At 42.4% G+C, this 20,954-nt stretch overlaps 1 protein-coding gene across 1 annotated transcript in view; it reads right to left on the reverse strand.

Annotated features, from left to right (window-relative positions):
* The window catches only part of LOC115167295 (polypeptide N-acetylgalactosaminyltransferase 18), an 86,286-nt gene that overhangs the window by 23,805 nt on the left and 41,527 nt on the right, over nucleotides 1-20,954 (reverse strand). The window contains exons 2-6 of the mRNA XM_029721590.1: nucleotides 20,379-20,574; nucleotides 19,463-19,629; nucleotides 9,183-9,366; nucleotides 6,634-6,831; nucleotides 6,030-6,144 (exon numbers count right to left, since the gene is read on the reverse strand). Of these exons, the coding sequence (XP_029577450.1) occupies nucleotides 6,030-6,144; nucleotides 6,634-6,831; nucleotides 9,183-9,366; nucleotides 19,463-19,629; nucleotides 20,379-20,574 (860 nt within the window). The remainder of the gene's footprint in view (nucleotides 1-6,029; nucleotides 6,145-6,633; nucleotides 6,832-9,182; nucleotides 9,367-19,462; nucleotides 19,630-20,378; nucleotides 20,575-20,954) is intronic.

The following is a 20,954-nucleotide window of genomic DNA, read 5'->3' on the forward strand; positions in this document are numbered from 1 at the left end:
CAAAACACAGTTACAGACCACAACAGTCAGACTACAGTGTTATAGGAGTGATACAGCTCAATGACGCAAGTCATGTAATTGATGATGTCTGACTGCTGTGATCTACTTCCAAGGATGAGGCACTCTGTCACTTTCTCTCACAGAGGCGTTCAGTCTTCCTTTCCAGAGTCACCTCTGTTTGCTGTGCTCGTTTCTCCATGGCAAACTAACCAACTGGCAATGTCAACAGCCACATTCCCATTGTTTAGTAGAATCTCCAGATGGGGCAAACTGAAGGTGCAAAACAGGCATCTGTGAAAAAGTCACGTACATGCATGTCGATCTTTTCCCCTGACCTGAGTGAACTGGTGTTAATACACTACAGACAGAGAACAGACAGAAATCTTCAACACTGAGTGGAGAGGTGCAGTAAAGGTCCTCAAGAACGTCAAACTGCTCTCATCCTCATCCGATCTTCTCAGCCCTTATGGCATTGTGCAGAGTATGGACATGCCAGATACAGACAGATGACCTCAGACAGACAGATTACAGACATGACCTCAGTGAACCTTCTTCAGGAAAACCATTTCCCAAACCACTCATTCTCTCTCCTACATGTCAAGACTGCATTTCATGTTACAGGAGCTGTGTATACTGTGTATACACAGAGGATGTGTTATGACAGTTTTCCAGCCATTGGCTTATTGAGTCAACATTGTGAACAGGATGTTGAACGGAGCAGTTCACAACATACAGCGTATAAGTGCCTTTGGAATCTATAGAATATTTCCTGCCTACAATAACTAATATAGTAAAACAGTCTCAAAGCCTATGGAGCTTAACATTTTTTAAATGAATATTCATTAAGTGCAGTATGTGTTGATTTTCCAAAAGGTGCAGGTGTTATTAAAGAATATCTATGCAAAGCCATACATTCTCAATAGGGTTGAATGGCGGGAACCCGGTTACTGGTGAATTATAATAAATAATTAATGTGAACAGCATGAAATGGAACTGTTAAATTATATGCAATGTCTAAACCTGGTTTCTCTACGGCCTCTGCATGGCAAATCAACACTCAGGGTGTGGACAGACAGCGCATCTCACAATGCGTGTAGACCTGTCATTTCATCAACTTTTTTTCTTATGACAGGAAGGCCTACATTTGCTGCAGCATAGTCTATGCTACAGCAATATAAAGACAATGCGTGTCTAATTTACACATCTCCACCTGGCTTCAAATTGCATCTAAAATACAGTAGCTAATTCTGTATACATACATACGAGATTTACATAAGTATTCAGACCGTTTGCTATGAGACTTGAAATTGAGCTCATGTGCATCCTGTTTCCATTGATCATCCTTGAGATGTTTCTACAACTTAGAGTCCACCTGCGGTAAATTCAATTGATTGGACATGATTTGGAAAGGCACACACCTGTCTGTATAAGGTCCCCCAGTTGAAAAACCAAGGCATGAGGTCGAAGGAATTGTCCGTAGAGCTCCGAGACAAGATTGTGTAGAGGCACAGATCTGGGGAAGGGCACCAAAAAAAAAATGTCTGCAGCATTGAAGGTCCCCAAGAACACAGTGGCCTCCATCCTGAGCAATCGGGGGAGAAGGGCCTTGGTCTGGGAGGGGACCAAGAACCCAATGGTCACTCTGACAGAGCTCCAGAATATCTCTGTGGAGATGGGAGAACCTTCGAGAAGGACAACCATCTCTGCAGCACTCCACCAAATCAGGTCTTTATGGAAGAATGGCCAGACGGAAGCCACTCCTCAGTAAAAGGCACATGACAGCCCGCTTGGAGTTTGCCAAAAGGTACCTAAAGAATCTCAGACCATGAGAAACAAGATTCTCTGGTCTGATGAAACCAAGATTGAACTCTTTGGCCTGAATACCAAGTGTTACATCTGGAGGAAACTTGGCACCATCCCTGCTGTGGGGATGTTTTTCAGCGGCAGGGACTGGGAGACTAGTCAGGATCAGGGAAAGATGAATGGAGTCAAAGTACAGAGAGATCCTTGATGAAAACCTGCTCCAGAGCAAAGGTTCAGTTTCCAACAGGACAACGATCCTAAGCACACAGCCAAGACAACACAGGAGTGGCTTCGGGACAAGTTGCCGAATGTCCTTGAGTGGCCCAGCCAGAGCCCGGACTTGAACCCGATTGAACATCTCTGAAGAGACCTGAAAATAGCTGTGCAGTGACGCTCCCCATCCAACCTGACAGAGCTTGAAAGAATCTGCAGAGAAGAACAGGAGAAACTCCCCAAATACAGGTGTGCCAAGCTTGTAGCAGCATACCCAAGAAGACTCGAGGCTGTAATCGCTGCCGAGGTGCTTCAACGAAGCACTGAGTAAGGCGTCCGAATACTTATGGAAATGTGATATTTCATTTTTTTTTTTATTAGCAAACATTTCTAAAAATCTATTTTTGCTTTGTCATTATGGAGTATTGGGTGTAGATTGATCATTTCAAAAAATAATTTTATAATAAAACTGTAACCTAACAAAACGTGGAAAAGGTCAAGGAGACACCTGAAACCCCACCTCTTTAAGGAATACCTGGGATAGGATAAAGTAATCCTTCTACCCCCCCCCCCAAAAAAAGATTTAGATGCACTATTGTAAAGTGGTTTTTCCACTGGATATCTTAAGGTGAATGCACCAATTTGTAAGTCGCTCTGGATAAGAGCGTCTGCTAAATGACTTAAATGTAAATGTGGGTCTGAATACTTTCCAAAGACGTCATAGCCTACATCTTCAGGTAATAATTCAATGCAGTATTAGCCTTATATTTAGCTAATTAATGATGGGTTATGCATAATAAGCTTCTAACTTTTAGCGTCCGTCTCTTGCGCGATTCACACGTACCTGTGCTCACTGGTCTATCCTTAAAAACGCTCCTTAGCTCTTGGAGTCCCATGTAGGAAAATCTAGACTAGAATAGTTTGCTGGATTAGCTTTTCTTATACCAATAGACTATTCAAAGAGGGACGGATAGCAGCCAGAAGAGTGAACGCGATATGGCGGTAGGTTATTGCAGTTATTTATTCAGACTTAATCATTCAATCTTCGTGAAGAGAAGTGAAAGGCTTCTGCATCCAATTCTGTCAATAGCATGATGAAGGACAAGAAAACTTATTTCATTTAACTGTTAAAAGCGAGGAAGGAATGAAGCAAAAATAGAGCGAGAAAGAGGAGGTAGAATAATAACATTAAGGGGAAATATTATGCAAGGTATATATGTGCCAGCCTAGTAATTAGAAAAATAGGCAGGGCAAATATTTCAAAATTATTTAGCCTATACTTGTAACTTTGTAGGCCGCATGTGCTGCACCAGAATTGGATGTTCTCTCCTTGCTTTATCATGGTTTGAACGACGTCTGTAAAATAGGCTACAATATAATACAATTCACAATCAAAAGGATTAGCCTACTGGAGCTAGTTTCATTTATTTACCCAAGCGAGCATATAGCTAGCTACATCTATCGGCTTTTATGTTGTGAGTAATGTGCAGTAGCTTACACTACCGGTCAAAAGTTTGGGGTCACTTAGAAATGTCCTTGTTTTTGAAAGAAAAGCACATTTGTTGTCCATTAAAATAACATAAAATTGATCAGAAATACAGTGTAGACATTGTTATTGTTGTAAATGACTATTGTAGCTGGAAACAACTGATTTTTTTATGGAATATCTACATAGACATACAGAGGCCCATTATCAGCAACCATCATTCCCGTGTTCCAATGGCACGTTGTGTTAGCTTATCCAAGTTTATCATTTTAAAAAGGCTAATTGATCATTAGAAAACCCTTTTGCAATTATGTTAGTACAGCTGAAAACTGTTGTTCTGATTAAAGAAGCAATAAAACTGGCCTTCTTTAGACAAGTTGACTATCTGGAGAATCAGCATTTGTGGGTTCGATTACAGGCTCAAAATGGCCAGAAACAAAGAACTTTCTTCTGAAACTCGTCAGTCTATTCTTGTTCTGAGAAATGATGGCTATTCCATGCGAGAAATTGCCAAGAAACTGAACGGCACAATCATTTGGGCATGGGCTCATTTAATGTCTTTAATGTAGGGCTCATAAAATTGATTTAATGGCTCAGGCTTGAATTTTTCGATCAAAGCTCTAATCAAATCCAGACATAGGCCAATTTGTATACTTTATAATGCTTTTGAATGACACTCCCGGTTATGGCGGGAAATTCCAGGTTACCTGGGTGAAAAGTGATTTATGCTCAGGATGGAACATTTGTAAAATATTATACCCTAATTCTCACCATCTAGCACAACAAAGTACATTTCTGCTTTGTGTTTAATTACCAAATTAAATTTGAGGGATTATCTTTCAGAAATATAATTTAGATCTGGCCGCCGTCTTCAGCTGGGTTTTTCATCAGAAAGGACAGAAACATGTTGTGCCCTCTATCTATTTCCATTCCCTAGCAACACATTCTGCAAGCTAAAGCAGCACACAGGGGACGGTTACGTTAAAACTCTGACACATACAATAAATTAATGAACACCATTCATTGTAAATGCCATTCACATGACATTTCATGATCCTTGTATATTTTCTTCCAGTGACAGAACATGAACATGGTGCAGCTGTCATCCTGATACACCCAGGACAACCCCCTTCAGATTAAGCCCAAGCCTAGACCAGAGAGGTCCCCTGCGCTGTGCAGTAGTGTTGGCCGTGTGTGAGTATCTCTGTGAATGTCCCTTAGCGCTGTTCTGCTGTCAGCCAGAGTGTGTGCAGGCAGGTGGTCTGCAGGCAGGACCAATATGCTGCACCAGGCCGGCCCTGGTGGAGCTCAATGCACTTGCTGATCTGGGATCAGTTCCAGGGCCTCTATGGGCTCCAGTCCTGCAGCTCTCAGTTCACTGCATCACCTTCTGTCAGACTAATGCCTCCCATCAGTCCACACATCCAGGACACAGACAAGGGCTGCAGGCTACGCCACATTAACCCTCCAACCAGGGACCAGGGGTCACTTCCTATAGGACTCAGTCCAGATACAGACCCCAGCCATTAAAACAGCACGGGGTTCAAGCAGCACATCTGGAGGCACAGATTTCCTTTGTCTCTATTTTTAGAGGTAGAGTTAACTGAAATTATTCATCAACTGTTTGTACATAGCGGTATGTAGGTGATAAAATCACCAACATTTTCAGCAGAAAGCAATCAGCGGGGCCATTATCAAGCCCCAAATCCTAAAAGCATGTAATTTTTGGGAGGAAAATGACTTATGGGACTAATCTCCTCCTCTTTCCTAAAGAGTGACTGATGATTACATCTCTGTCATTACCGAGGATGGATATTTCCACACATTGGCATCACATCTCTCTCTCTCCTGTAATCTACAGAATACAGCTGGAGGAAGACGGTGTTTGTCCCCCGTCTCTGGCTGTTATTGTTGGAGTTGATTGCCGTTTTAGTGGCGGTATATGTACAGTGAGTGTAGCAGGGTTATTATTAGACCTCCCTGGGGAAGTCGTGCCTCCTCTGGCCCATCTGCTCATTGTACTGCTGAGATCACACTGACTCTGCCTCGGAGACAGAGCTGAGGCAGGGGAATGGACCGTCACTCACACATACAGGGAATATACTTGACTGGAGGTATGCTCGACAGTCTGGAAATATGACGTAAGATTAACACAAAGAAATATAACTGGCAAACCCCAAAGTAGTCTTTGAAGTGTATAAAAGGTATTGATTTAAATCTGACATTTTCCTTTGCTAGGAAATAAGGGGGCCTTTAAAGACTGAAATAGAAAAAAAATGTAAATGAGTTTGGGGCGGTATAACTCCTCCTAGTCCTCTTACTATACATTGTTAATGTGTTCTAATTACAGACCGCACAACGCTTTGAGCCAGAGGACACTTTACATAATAAGTAGAGGGAGGCCAAACTCTAAAGGTAGGGCTGCCAAAAACAGTGTGGGTCATTATCGCTGTTAATTCTCCAGGATCAGAGCAACTGCCTAAATGAACGATGCCCTGTGCCTGCTGGAGATGGCGTTATTACTCACCCTGACCCCCAGCTCCACGTTCTCGCCCCCATACACCTCCATCCCCTCATCAAGCAGGCCAATCTCCTCAAAGTACAGCCTGTCCACCACGAAGCAGCCAATCAGAGAAGGGCTCCTACACCATCACACATGGAGTAGATACAAAATGTATTTACAAAATGTATTTACAAAATGTATTTACAAAATGTATTTACATGTGTTAGTCGACCTACTGGATACTTTGCTGAACTAAAAAAAAGAATAACTTGGAGGCATGAACAAATTAAATCAATGTATATTTCAATGTGTTATGTCCTGGTTTTGTCCTACAAGAGGAAAAAAGTGTTTTTACGCTTTCATGTGTCATCCTCTCGGTATCTTGTACTTAAATACTGTATTTTTTCATTTGTACAAACTGTTTTACCCAAATAGAATGTATATATCAATCAAAATAATACTGTGTTCCCATGACTTACAGTATATTCTAATACACCTGGATGCTTAATTGGCATGTATACACTGCATGTTTTAACAGGTGTTATGTAACAATGCAACCATCACATTCTGCCTGCATTCAAAAGAGCTGAAAGAATCTATATTCATAAGTCCCCACATTTCTACCTACCTAATTGGAGCACTGTTGTTGGCCTGGTGCCACCAGGACTTGGGTGGGTTGAGGTAGCGGCACCACAGCTCCCAGTCGAAGCCCTGAGCAGACAGTGGGTACTCTTCAATCTCAAACGTGTCGTATTTGATGTTATCAAACGACGGAGAGATTATGCGTGTTCTGTCCTCCTGAATTCTCATGAGAACAGGCTCAGCCCTTCAAACACATAGTAGAATGCAATTAAGTTTGAGTACATGAGAAGCTCAATTACCTACCCTACACATGTAAATGAGGACCATGTGCAATAAATAAAAACTCTGCAATTAGCTTTCTGTAACACCCCTAAAAAAGATCCAGGGTTCATTGTAACTAAGGGTAAAAAAAATGTAAAATATAAAAATGTGTATTATCCTACTAGCACTGACTTTGCTGATAACTACTTTATTGAGGAAAAATGTATTTGCGATGACTGTAGTATGTGGTTGTCTCACCCAGCTATCTTAAGATGAATGCACTAATTGTAAGTCGCTCTGGATAAGAGCGTCTGCTAAATGACTAAAATGTATATGTAAAGTTTAAACCACTGGGAAAACAGAAATGTGAGAATAGAGCATAGGTGTTAATGATTCATACTTCACCAAATGAGCACCAAAAACAATGCAAACAGTATGCAATAGTTGTGCAATCCTGCTCAGTAAAGGCTTGGATTAGCCACATACCAATAGTCACAAGTAGAGACAGGGTGGCAGGTAGCCTAGCGGTTAGAGCATTGGGCCAGTAAACGAAAGGTTGCTGGTTTGAATACCTGAGCCGAGAAAGTGAACAATCTGTTGATGTGCCCTTGAGCAAGGCACTTAACCCTAGTTTGTTCCAGGGATGCTGTACTACTATGGCTGGCCCTGTAAAACAACACATTTCACTGCACCTATCTAGTGTGTGACACTAAAAACAGATTAGTTTGTAGAAGCTGAGTTGGAAAATGAATCTATTGTATTCTGAACAAACCATGTGTGTAGGCGCTCCTGCCAAGTATTCAGACTGAAACAATGAATCAGCCTGTAGCAAGTGCACATCTAGGTAAAAGCATTCCTGAGGGATGCCATTTGTGCTATGTAGGTTTAATACCGAATCAGTACAGATTAAAAACAGAAATATTTTGGATGCTGTTCAAACCGCCCTGACAGATTTGGGTCAGGCTGTTGAGACCACAATTCGACGGTATGAGAACTGTCAGAGCAATGAACGTTGTACCCCAGGGAAGTATGTGTAGGGCCTACAATAGGCCTCACACACTTCCTGCCACACTGTCATCATAGACAACATGTCATGCCAACACATTGGCAACTCTTAGCTATATCCCAGGAGGCAAAAGTAAAATGAAATGCATGCTCTTCAACCGATCGCTGCCCGCACCCTCCCGCCCGACTAGCATCACTACTCTGGACGGTTCTGACTTAGAATATGTGGACAACTATAAATACCTAGGTGTCTGGCTAGACTAAACTCTCCTTCCAGACTCACATTAAGCATCTTCAATCCAAAATTAAATCTAGAATTGGCTTCCTATTTCGCAACAAAGCCTCCTTCACACATGCTGCCAAACATACCCTTGTAAAACTGACTATCCTACCGATCCTTGACTTCGGCGTTGTCATTTACAAAATTGCATCCAATTTGCCGAGTAAAGTGTTGGAGTACCATCCGTTTTGTCACCAAAGCCCCTTATACTACCCACCGCTGCGACCTGTATGCTCTCGTTGGCTGGTCCTCGTTACATATTCGTCGCCAAACCCACTGGCTCCTGGTCATCTATAAGTCTTTGCTAGGTAAAGCTCTGCCTTATCTCAGCTCACTGGTCACCGTACCAACACCCACCCGTAGCACGCGCTCCAGCAGGTATATTTCACTGGTCATCCCCAAAGCCAACACCTGCTTTGGCCGCCTTTCTTACGGTTCTCTGCTGCCAATGACTGGAACGAATTGCACATTTAAAAAAAGAAAATGTAATCACTGAAGTTGTAGACTTATCTCCCTCACTAACTTTAAGTGTCAGCTGTCAGAGCAGCTCACCGATCGCTGCACACAGCCCATCTGTAAATAGCCCAACCAACCACCTACCTACCTCATCCCCGTATTTGTTCTAGTTTTTCTGCTCTTTTGCACACCAGTATTTCTACTTGCACATCCTATTCTGCACATAACACTCAAGTGTAAATTGCTAAATTGTAATTACTTCGCCACAATTGGCCTATTTATTGCCTTACTTCATTTGCACACACACTGTATACAGATTTTTTTATTGTGTTATTGACTGTACGATTGTTTATCCCACGTCTAACTGTTGTTTTAGTCGCACTGCTTTGCTTTATCTTGGCCAGGTCGCAGTTGTAAATGAGAACCTGTTCTCAACTGGCCTACCTGGTTAAATAAAGGTGAAATTAAAAAAAAGTGTTCGATCAAATGTGGCTTTGAGCATGGCCATAGAGTGCTGGAGCTGAGAACCCATATGCTTCACAAAATCAGTGTAAGGAAGTGCTAATGTACTGTGTGTATGTCATGTGACTCACCAGCCTATGTTGAACTCCACGTGGGCGTCGAACAAGGCCACAACCGGAGCGGTGGCCGCCCTCCACCCACTCACCCTGGAGCGGATCAGACCCTCCTGCTTATTATGGCGCACCACCTTGATGAAGCCGGGATGCTGGCTGTTGGTCTCAGACACAAAGTCCTGTAGCTTCTCCTTCAGCTCATCTAAAAAGGAGAAACACAGACACAAGGCACGCAAACACACATTATTAGGCACACACACGCAAACGCACACAATAATGTGTTAAACCTCGAGTTTCCTCAATCTCTGGTGAGGTAAGTAAGAAAGGCTACTGATGATAAATAGACGACACCACACCCAATAGACTCCATCTTATCCACCTTGGGGTATTTAAGGGTAGGGGGAGGCAGCCAAAAAGCACTCATGCTCCACTGCTTTGATCACTAGACCAAAGAACTTGCCTCCAGTTGTAGGGCTCCATAGGGCTAGCTGTACATGAGGGGATATTGCAATCCTGAATAATCAGGACGCAATTCTATCAAAAGCGTGAAAGTAAAAGCAGGAATTGGGCACAGTTGGGGTGCTTTTGGCCTGAATATAGTATTTAACCTTTCGATAAACCAACAAGTCACTACATCAGTTCAATATTATGCTTCTGAGTCACACAAACTGTAGGTTTATGGAAATGAATGGGCCTAAATAAAGATGGTGGCATAGTGCCACAGCTTGTAAAGTGTTGCTATAGAGGTCAACCAAAGACTGGTTTTCTCTTAACCCCTTACACTCATGGGTATTGGCCTATAGGGCTAAATTAAAATGTTTCTTACAGAAGAAATATGGAAAGCATACTGTATGCATAACCATGGTAGCAATTAAAAAGGGAACAGCTTGGAGATTATGGGGAAATTAGTGTTAGTCACCAAAGGTGAGGACACAACAGTTCACATGACAAGACTCAATCCAAACATTACACTGTTGATTTTCTTTACTGTACTGTAATTTTGCCGCATTTGTTAATAACAAAATCTGTAAATACTCTGGATACATTCAGTAATATGATAAGAATATTAATGGGAAATATGGGGTTGATGCAACATAATTACAAGGGTTTGAGTAAGAGGTCTGTCTGGTGTCTCAAAATGGCCACACACACACACACAACCTCTCCAAAGTGCACAATTCCTAAGTTATTTCAAATGCACTTTTATGACAAAGAAGAGTCTTCAACTATAAGGTGCTTTTTATTGCTCTCCTAGATGTGCCGTTGAGGAACTAGTGCAAGTACACTTGTAGTTGTTTTGAACACAGAGCTGCATCCCCACCGTCACACAAATACTACTGCTGTTTACTCAATTCAAAAACGGTCCATTACAAAATCAGAAGCCGAGTTAGGGTGGGCATCATTTGAAAGCTTGTTCTATTGCCAGCATGACTAGCTAAATTATAAAATATGATCTTACAGTGTTAGGCTTTCACAAGGCAATACAGAGAAGCAGATTGTCATTTGTGTGCGTATAGAATGGAGTCCTAAGTGGAGTCATGACTCCATTCTATGTGTGGTCTGTGGAAAGAAATGTATTCACAATACAACAAACATAGGCTCATTCTGTTTAGGACAACCCAGTGTATAATGCCATGGCATCTTGCAACTGATCATAAACCACTGTATATTACATGAGTTTTATGATATGGAAATGTGAAGTGCACATTTGGCTTGCTTGTATGACATCAAAGCAGTATTTATTACAATCCTCAATCTCATCTTTCAAAATACATTGAGTCCTCGTCATATGCACACACCATTTCCATCACTCAAACAAAAAAGTTGCCCAATTAGCAGGGGTGGTGGGGGCAACTTTGACCCTTTTCACACTACGACAGATTCTCTAGAGGTTGAGAGAATACCCTTGGCTATACTGTTTTTAATCATGTGAACTTGCAAACATTCTACATCTCTACATCTACCTTCAGAGGGAGCGCACAACGCTTGCCCGATAGTTGCCCCGCTTGAAGCAAGGCAGTGTGAACAGAATTGCTTTGTTCAGGCCAACACTCCTAGAGCAATAATTTTGAAATAGCTGAAATGTAAACATTTTCCTAATATTTGAGGCTGATTTTATTGAGTTTTTACCTGCACTGAGCCACGTAAAACTATGGAAGCCCATCCCCACCACCAAAATAAATGTATAATGTCGATAGTAGATCATACAAAAAGGATATATACATTTTTAACATTGTGTGGTGATTTCAGAGGTGGCATCACAGGTCCCAGAGTAAAGTAAGTAGCCTTGGCTTGTGAAAGCTGGAACAGCACATAGGCTCCTGCTCCTATCTCCTGTTTCTGTAGCATGAGGCAGCTTGATGTACAAGTAAACCCCTTGGACAGGACACTAGTCTATAGCAGGGCCTTACCCCCAATCTCCTTAATGGTGAGTGTCAAGCAGAGACACATTTTTTATTTAACCTTTATTTAACTAGGCAAGTCGGTTAAGAACGAATTCTTATTTGCAATGACAGCCTACCCCGGCCAAACCCGGACGACGCTGGGCCAATTATGCGCTGCACTATGGGACTCCCAATCAGGGCCGGATGTGATACAGCCTTGATTCGAACCCGGGACTGTAGTGCAGTGCCTTAGACCGCTGTGCCACTCGGGAGCCCAAGTCAGGTCCCATTTTTACAGTCTTTGGTATAACTTGGCCCGAGGATCAAACTCCCAATCTCAGGGTGGGCACTCTAATCACAAGGCCAATGGTCCCAGAGTGGTGGGGTGGGAAAATAGTTTTACTGGGGCCCAGTGTTTTTCCTGATCTGGTAACCTAACCAACTCCGGACCCTAGTTGTAGACAATTACTCAGCTGTAAAAAACGGTTGTATATAGGTTATGATGGGACCAAACAGCAAAAACATTGTACTTGTTCATATTAATTGTATTTTAAAACTAACAAATTTACACACAGATGTACATGTCCTTCACACAGACAAAGAGACAACTGCGATTGGACAAATGACTAATAACAGGGCTGAGTGCGCTATATGCAGGTTTGCGTCATGTAGACCTTGGCATCTGTAATTCAGTTATTAACACAGCATGCCATCACTATTGTGTTGATTGATTAATTCCAGTCAACAACAAAAAATATAAAAGGACTTGCATATAAACCAAATTTGATCACATTCACATTTTCTCAGAATACAAATAAAATGGGGTCTATACTAGGCCATAAATGCATAGCTTAGGCTATAAATACATGACGTTACCGCTTCGTTTCCCCTGACCAGCCCAGATGGGATTTAGGCTATCTGCAGCTGTAGTTGTTCTAGGCTGTAGTTGATAAGCCTGAAGCACAGATTAATTGTGCAGGAGTTGGAAAATCATGAGGCATATCAATGCATTTCTTTTTTGGGGTGGAGGGTATGGGGTCCATATAAAAACAGCTCATCGCAACTCCCCAGTGAATTTGCTTATATAGTATACTCACGTTTTCAGTCAATTTGATTTTATTTCACACACACACACACACACACACACACACACACACACACACACACACACGGGAATCATTGTAAATGAAACTAGGGTCAGCAATACAACAATTCAAAGTGATCAGTACAAATTAAAATACAAATAAAAATAAATTAGAATCAACATTACAGCTTCAAAACAACAAAAATAAAATTATTTACATTCAATCCAACAGTTGCAATTCTCACTGAACACATTCAGCATTAAAGTCCTAAACTGCCCTGTCACACCCGGATCTGTTCCACCTGTCTTTGTGCTCGTCTCCACACCTCTCCAGGTGTCGCCAATCTTCCCCATTATCCCCAGTGTATTTATACCTGTGTTCTCTGTCTGTTGCCAGTTTTGTGAAACCTACCAGTGTTTTCCCCCTTGCGCCTGTCTGTTCTAGTTTCCTAGTTTTTCCCGGTTTTGATCATTCTGCCAACCCTGACCCTGCCTGCCATTCTGTACCTTGCCACACAACACTGGATTATTGACCCCTGCCTACTGTGACCCTGAGACTGCCTGCCGTTCTGGACCTTTTGCACCCCATCTGGATTACTGACCTCTGCCTGCCCTTGACCTGTTGTTTTGCCTGCCCCTGTACTAGTAATAGTGTTGTTGCTTTGACACTGTCTGCATCTGGATCTTACCTGAAATGTGATACCCTAGAGCCATTTTACCACGTAGACCAAATTATTTTCATGATATTGATAAAAATGAAGCCTGACTTAAGGTAGGCCTACTGTACTTAGGCCTAAACTTTCCTTTTTGATAGGCTAAAGTTACTTGATAAAGACATGCTTTTACCAACTGTGCTTATGTCTTGAAGCTAAAATGCAATGTGTAGGGAAAGGGGATACCTAGTCAGTTGCACAACTGAATGCATGAATCGGAGGGGTGCGGGGGCTGCCTTAATCGACATCCACATCACCGGTGCCCGGGGAGCTGTTTTTGTTGGGGGTTAACTGCCTTGCTTTTTCCACCTTACTGGCTCGAGGAGTTGAACCAGCAGCCTTTCGGTTACTGGCCCAACTTATTGTCTGCACACGCTTGTGAATCGTTGCCTTATTCAAGAGTATAATGTGGTTTGGTTCCATTTTTCAAACGTGTAATCTGGTTAAGATGAAAAGTCGCTTGCATAGTTGAAGCATACTGGTTGTGGCTATAGTCTACTGGGATAGTTCATAGGAATATTTATGGTAAAATGTCCGTTGCCGAGCGCCGAACCCTCTAGCGGCACATGACGTCCCATTGCTAATGTGAATTGAAAAGTGAATATATATATTATGTAAACTGAAATGTTACGCTGCCTCTCCTTCAACTTGCGTCAATGAGAAGAAAAACATTTGTCGTCGTGCGCGGTGCTCAAATTCAGAACGGCAGTCATTGAAAACCCATAATGAGCTGTAAAGACCCTGAGCTCTGACGTCATATATAGCATGTAACTGTGCAGCCACTGCGTTCCAATTTAGGCGCTTATCAGTGTCCAAATCTGCCATTTTCAACCCGTATAGGGGTACGAGTGTAAAGGGCTACTACTCAACATATCAAACCAAGTCTCCAAACAAGAGGTCAACCACCTGATATCAACTGACGTCAGCGGATAGATAGTTCCAGTTAGCACACAGGTGAAACAACTCTGTGGTACCACTGACTTAACCTGAAACATTACAATTCACTCTACAGGACAGGAAATCTTTACATTCAGAGTAATCACACATTGGGGAATAGCAGCCTATGAAATGCCAGCCAATCCAAATCAGTCAATTACAAAGAATATGAAATACACTTTAATGAGCTGTGTTGTGTAAACTTCCAGAGAAATGCCTGCAGTATGAAGATGAACAAGGGCACTTTGGAAGAGTCTAAGTCTCAGCTTTCTGCTGCATCATTATAAAGTAGAAAGATGTGGTAAATGACTCTGCACACCCCCACCAGGCACCTGCTTGTTTGCATCTGACGTGCTATCAGTCATCTCTCACAATGTTCACCAGATGGTACGACTACAGGCCAGGAACAGAGGGACCCCTAAGCACTACAACTACTGTGCTGTGTATGGCTGGCAGCCATAATCCAATAATCACACATTTCACCATGTGTAACACCACACTAAACAGTCCACCTGGGAGTAATGACTTACTGTAAACACTAATGGATCCACACAGAATGGGACAGAAGGCCTCCCTGCCTACATTTATTTGGGTGGTTCCCTTTTCAGTCAGTACACTCATTACAACACAAAGCTATGGGGATTGCACTCCACCGAGATCGACTGAAGAACCTTTGAGAAAGCATTTGTAGCGATCCAGCAAACTGGGAACATTCCTAACATTAGGATGATAACATCCCAAAAGCATTCATTCAAAGAAAGTTTTTGATAAAATGTTTAAAATGAAATATCCTTGGAATGTTCTCCTAACATTCACTAAAACATCTAACAACCACCACAGAACATTCCCCAAACATTCATTAGGTAGGTTTCCCGGTTATGCAATAACGCAGACAATGTGTTCTGGGAACATTCTTGCATCATCAGGCGAATGTTTTATACAAACAATGTATAATCATCAGCACAACTGGACAGTGTTTGTGTTATGAGAACATTTGCCGCACCTTAAAATGTTCTGGGAACTTTCACAGAACCAATTTTGGTATTCTGGGTAGACACTGCACAGCTACCAGCTCTCAAGATTTTATAAGACACTTTGATGGTCATCCCGTTCAGAGGGAAAGCATTGAGTGTCATTATACTCAGAGGCGCATCGATTTCATTACAACCCAAGCAGAGGTAAGTAGAGAATGGAGAGTGTTATCTTTACTTGGCCATTTTGCTTCCTCATTGTTTTCCATAATGCAGCTGTAGTTCCCCTCAAGCAGCAGTTTCCATTCTAACCTTCTCCCATAGTGAACAGCAGCATACTAAACATTGTCTGAGGGAGTGGAACTCCAGGTACTATAGAATCTCACTGAATAAAAAAGCACATGAGATCTCTACTCGACCTAAGATACATTTTCCAGCAAATATAATACATGCAGCAGAATTTGAAAAAAGTATGAATCCTACATGACTGAATTAGATTATTTTATAATACAATGGTACATGTTTATAATAACCACTCCAGCACCATGCAGTCCCAGTTCAGGTCAAGTAGATTGTGTTCTGAGAGAACCTTGTTTGCTGCCTTGAAGCACAACACCTTGCCCTTGAAATAGTTGTTCTTTTTGGCTGAGCGCACTAGTGTTTTGTTTATCCTTGAGGAAAATTTGTCCCTCATCGATCTTTGGGGAAAGTTCAATAGCCCAACTGGACGTGCTGTGAATGATGGTGCTTTTCTATTTCAGAAAATGAGCGTTGGTTACAAGTTGCTAGATGTTTCACAAATTGTGTTAATGCTTTCAGAGTGGCACATATCAGTTCAGTGATGGAATGGGGAATAGCTAAATTACATTCTCTGCTCAGATCATTCTCCTCAGGAAAGCAATTGGCACCTTATGGGCACGTGCTGATGACATTTCATCAGCCGCATTAAGTCATTTGTTTTATACAATTAATAATTAAGAGATTCAGATGTGTGTGAATTGAGAAGAAGAATGATGAAGTGTAATGGTTTCTAATTAATCATAATAAAGCACATGCAGTTACAGGTTCATTACCCTGGGAACGGCTGATGACCAAGAACATCAATCTTTTATGACTGATACCCTAACTGAAGCTTCCTAAGAAATTCTCATGTTTGAATGTAATAGGCACAGTCCTACAGTTAGAGCTGTGGGAGTACCCAGCTGCACAAAACTGCAACATCCTCTCGATTTGTGAAGTCATCAAGTGCAAAGTGTTTTTCATATAGATTCAAAGTTCCTTTCATAAATATTATTCCGTTTTGTAAATTTGTGGAAAAAGCTAATGAAGACAACTGCAGAATCATGGACATAATAGGTTGCTATAAAGCAAATGCACAGTACAGATGTAGGATCTTAATTTGATCACCCTGTTGCAGGATAACTTTCCTTTAAAACGTGTAGTGGTTGAGGTTTAAAAAGTCAGGTTTGTTATTTCCACTTTGATTTTTCCCTTACGAAAAATGTATTAACCCCTACAAAAATATCCATTAATTACAATACACATCATAATTCACATTTCCTGTTGCTGCAGGATTATTTTCCTGCTGTAGCAAACTGGCTCAAATTAAGATCCTACGTCTGTATAAGAAGCATAATGAATCGGTGATGATATACAGTGAGCTCCAAAAGTATTGGGACTGACTATTTTGTTGTTACTTTGGCTCTGTACTCCAGCACTTTGGATTTGAAATGATAAAATGACCATGAGGTTAAAGTGCAGACTGTCAGCTTGTTTAGTATGCTGATGAAAATACCCTCAAATTAAAGCTGACGGTCTGCACTTTAACCTTATAGTCATTGTATTATTTCAAATCCAAAGTGCTGAAGTACAGAGCCAAAACAACAACAAATTTGTCACTCTCCCAATACTTTTGGAACTCACTGTTAAGCCATTTCCTATATTCCAAATGTGCCTTTCTAAATTGGGCACAGCTGAGGAGTTTATAATCCAGGGGGGGATGGACCCAATCCTTGTTGTTGAGTCAAAGTTTCTGTATGTACTGTAGCTAAAAGCTGGGAGTTGGCGAGACACAGAGGCTGCCATCCATCACTCAAAATGAGCCTGGGTTGGCAACTGTCAGGGCTGTGAATGTAATACATGAACAAATCCTCGTCACTCCACCCAGACCAAGAGAGCGAGGGAAAGAGAAGAGAGCGTGTGAGAGAGAGTGCGAGAGAGAGAGGGCAAATGAAAGAGAGACTGATGTATGGAGTCTGAGAGAAGATGAGGGACCAGAGAGCGACAGAGTAGACGGACAAAGATGGATCCTCCTTCATGCTTGTTGCTCTAGCCCTGTGATATACGGCCTTTCTCCCTGCAATGGAGAGTAGCTGGATAACAAGGCATGACACCCTCATAGATATTCTACTCTGTTAGGATGTGCCTAAGGGGTTCTCATTGCCTGTTTGTAATGATAATCATTTAGAAACTCACTCTGTGATACAACCCTGTCAGATGACCTCATGCTGATTTGAATACAGAGAAATACACAAGACGACAGGTTCAACTAAGGACTGGCAACATTCCAAACAATATAAGTTCTGCTCTTTACAATTATCCTTAAATACAGTAGTGTGTAGCTCAATGTTGAAACACTGAGGAGTCATTGGCAGCCATTCCAAATCCTGCTTGGCTTCCAATGAAATCTTGAGCCTTCCTCCAATCAGTCAGATGATTGGACACCTGTCAGAGTCCCTGTGGCACGGAGACATGTCTTCCTCAGGCCGGGTACATCATCCAATCAGCCAGGTAAATTGGCCTTTCTTCCCCTCAACGGTCACAGTGTCTCCTGCATGCTAATGCTGGGTGGAGGTGAACTCTCTCTGCAGACAGAGATTCCCATTATAATGCTCCTGGAGGACCGCAGCTAGATGGTGACCCCCTGAAACGGCCTCGGCAACAGCACGGGTCAACAGGCTGACAATGTTTAGTAGAGATAAGATTAGCAATCATGACGATAATGATAAGGGTAAATCTATCAGCTTTAATCTGACAGAATGCTCTGGCAAACAGGTTGCAATGCCATTAGCAAAATGTCACGGCGTGACTAGCTTTCCTGAGGGACCTCAGGGGCTGCTCTCTGCCTCCCAATTACGTGATAAAATCAAAGACTCCATGGGACACGGTAATCCACTTGAGCTGAGAGAGGACGGCAACAACCTTTGGAATTTCACCTCACTTAGGGGGGGAAACAGATGTCTGGAGATGCCAGGGGCACTCAGCCTACCCCCCATACCCAGGTAATAATGGACTGTCCCAGGAGGCTGTCAACTCGCTGAGGCAATAAAGTGTGCCTCAGGTACCTACGGATTAGAAGAAGGGTGCAGGAGGTTGAGTGCACAGCAGGATAGAGAGGAGAGAAGAGACTAGGGAGAAAAGGAAAGAGGGATATCTTTAAATTAGTTTTTATCCGAGCAGGGAGAGTATGAGGTTCTTCTGTCTGACCCAACCCCCTGACCCACCCAACAGCATTCTCTCCAATCAGCAGTCTGCACCAACTGATAGCTGGCATTATTGAGTTTTAGTGATGTAGTCCTGCACAAACTTTACAACAGCAGGATGTTTGCCTACATCTCACAGCTGGCTTCATCTTTAATCAGCCTTCCCCTCCACACCAGACTGTGTGACGGTGGCCATTAACAGTAGACACAGGCCGCTCACCGATACGGCTGCACTGTTTTAAAGACTGTGCTTGTGGTGAGACTCCATAGGATCAGCTGGTGTTTTAAACCAGGCACAGTTTGAGACAGATCTCAGAACCAGTGGGCTCACACAGCTGGGAGGCCATAATAACATTCAAAATACTTAATTACCTCTCTGGATGGTAATCTACCATCAGGCAGATCTCCCTGCTAATTAGTATTCTTTCACCTATCCTTTAAATTCAGTGAGCACAGCCCATAATTAAGGACATTAAAGAGCTAGATTAGAGAAAAATAGTCTACAAGAAACAAAGGGGTAATTAATAAGACTAGAAGATTCTCACAGAAACTGGATGCCAACAGAGCCAAGGCCCAGAGCGAAAGAAAAGTACCACTGCTCAAGTTCTCAAAGGAAAAGGCAATCAAACAAAATATGGGCAAGCTACGGCTGCTTCAGACAAAACACTTTGTTGCAGTACACTTTCATCATGGGTCATTTCAGTTCTATACAGTCGAATGATGCTCACCGTTGTCACTGTAGTCGTCAACCAGGATGATCTCTTTGAGGAGGTGGGAGGGGGTCCTGTGCATGGCAGAGTGGATGGAACGCAGGATGACGGACAAGGCCTCGTTCACAAAGATAAACACAATGCTAACTTGAGGGAGGTTAGATGGATACGTGATGTTTTTACACCTGGGGAGAAAACAGACCTGTTGTGAGCGGAGTGTGGAAAGAAGGGACCTGATTTAGAGAAGTGGTCATTCATAGCAATAACATTCTAGCTAGATTAAACAGATGTCTGTTTCTCAGACACTTGGACAACTTGTAGTCTCAATGTTGAGGTGGTTGTTATGTTAATGTCCCTGGCAGACCTCCAAACCCAACAGCAGATGTGACAGCAAAAATACAATACGTGTATTTCAGTGTGATCCAGATAAAAGCATCTGTGAAGCAAACAATGGGATAAGATATGACACTTTTCACAATGTAACTTTACAGTGTGAGAACCACAGATAGACAGGGGGGAGTGAGGGTCTTTTATGCTCCTACTGGGTAAACGAGTTGGTAATCATGGGAGATAAAATTGCACCCCGCTGTTTTGAAGTAACACTTTCCTCCTCTGTTGCCTGTCAAAACAGTGAAGGCTTGAGTCAAATGCAGAGGCATATTCTCAACATGAAAACCCACTAGGCAGCTTTGTTTTTATGCTCTCTACACAGTCAAACAAGTGGGGACTCTAATGTGTGCTCTTCCGTATAGTCTGCATCCAAAACTATCACAACTAGTGTGTTATAGTGAGACCATAGTGAAATCAGAAAGTCTGGATATGTAGGTCCTGTTAGCCCCTGGGCTGCTGGTATGACTTGATGGGGGACAGCAGAAGTTTAAGTGGGTGATATTGTCAGTGGATTTCTGTGCTCTATTCGGATAGCTCAGCTTACCCATCAGGTCTGAGGTCTGGGATGGCTCTGTCCAGGGAGAGGCGGTCGCTGAGGTAGCCGTTGTAGCCGTAGTACTGAAACATCTTCAGGGCCACCCTGCGGCTGTCAGCGCTCAGCTCCTGACCCCAGTGGGCAAACAGGGACGAGTCAGAAAACGATTTGTCTCCTAGAACATCCTCTCCTTTCAGGGGGGTTTCTGTGGGAGCCCGATAGAGAGAGAAAAAAAGGAATATTTGTATAAGCCAGCCACACATAGTTCCTGCCTGTTACTGAGGGTGCATGACAGGTGAGAGGAACACTTCAATAACAAGGTCAATGTAACCACCCTTAGAACACTTAGTAGAACTCTTACATTAATACATGAATTGATGTTACACTGCTTATGTCCACACCGCTAGCACACCTTAGAAAGCAGTAACAATACTCACATCAATATAAAGTTCTGAATGTTGAGTAAATAATTGTATAGTATTACATTCGTATACAATGATAGAAAATAGACTGTATCCATTTATACAGCTTTTCAAGATAATAGATTTCCATGGTCACTGAGAAAGATGTAGTCAAGCATTGTGA

The sequence above is a fragment of the Salmo trutta genome, chromosome 29, assembly GCF_901001165.1.
Source record: "Salmo trutta chromosome 29, fSalTru1.1, whole genome shotgun sequence".
NCBI lineage: Eukaryota > Metazoa > Chordata > Actinopteri > Salmoniformes > Salmonidae > Salmo > Salmo trutta.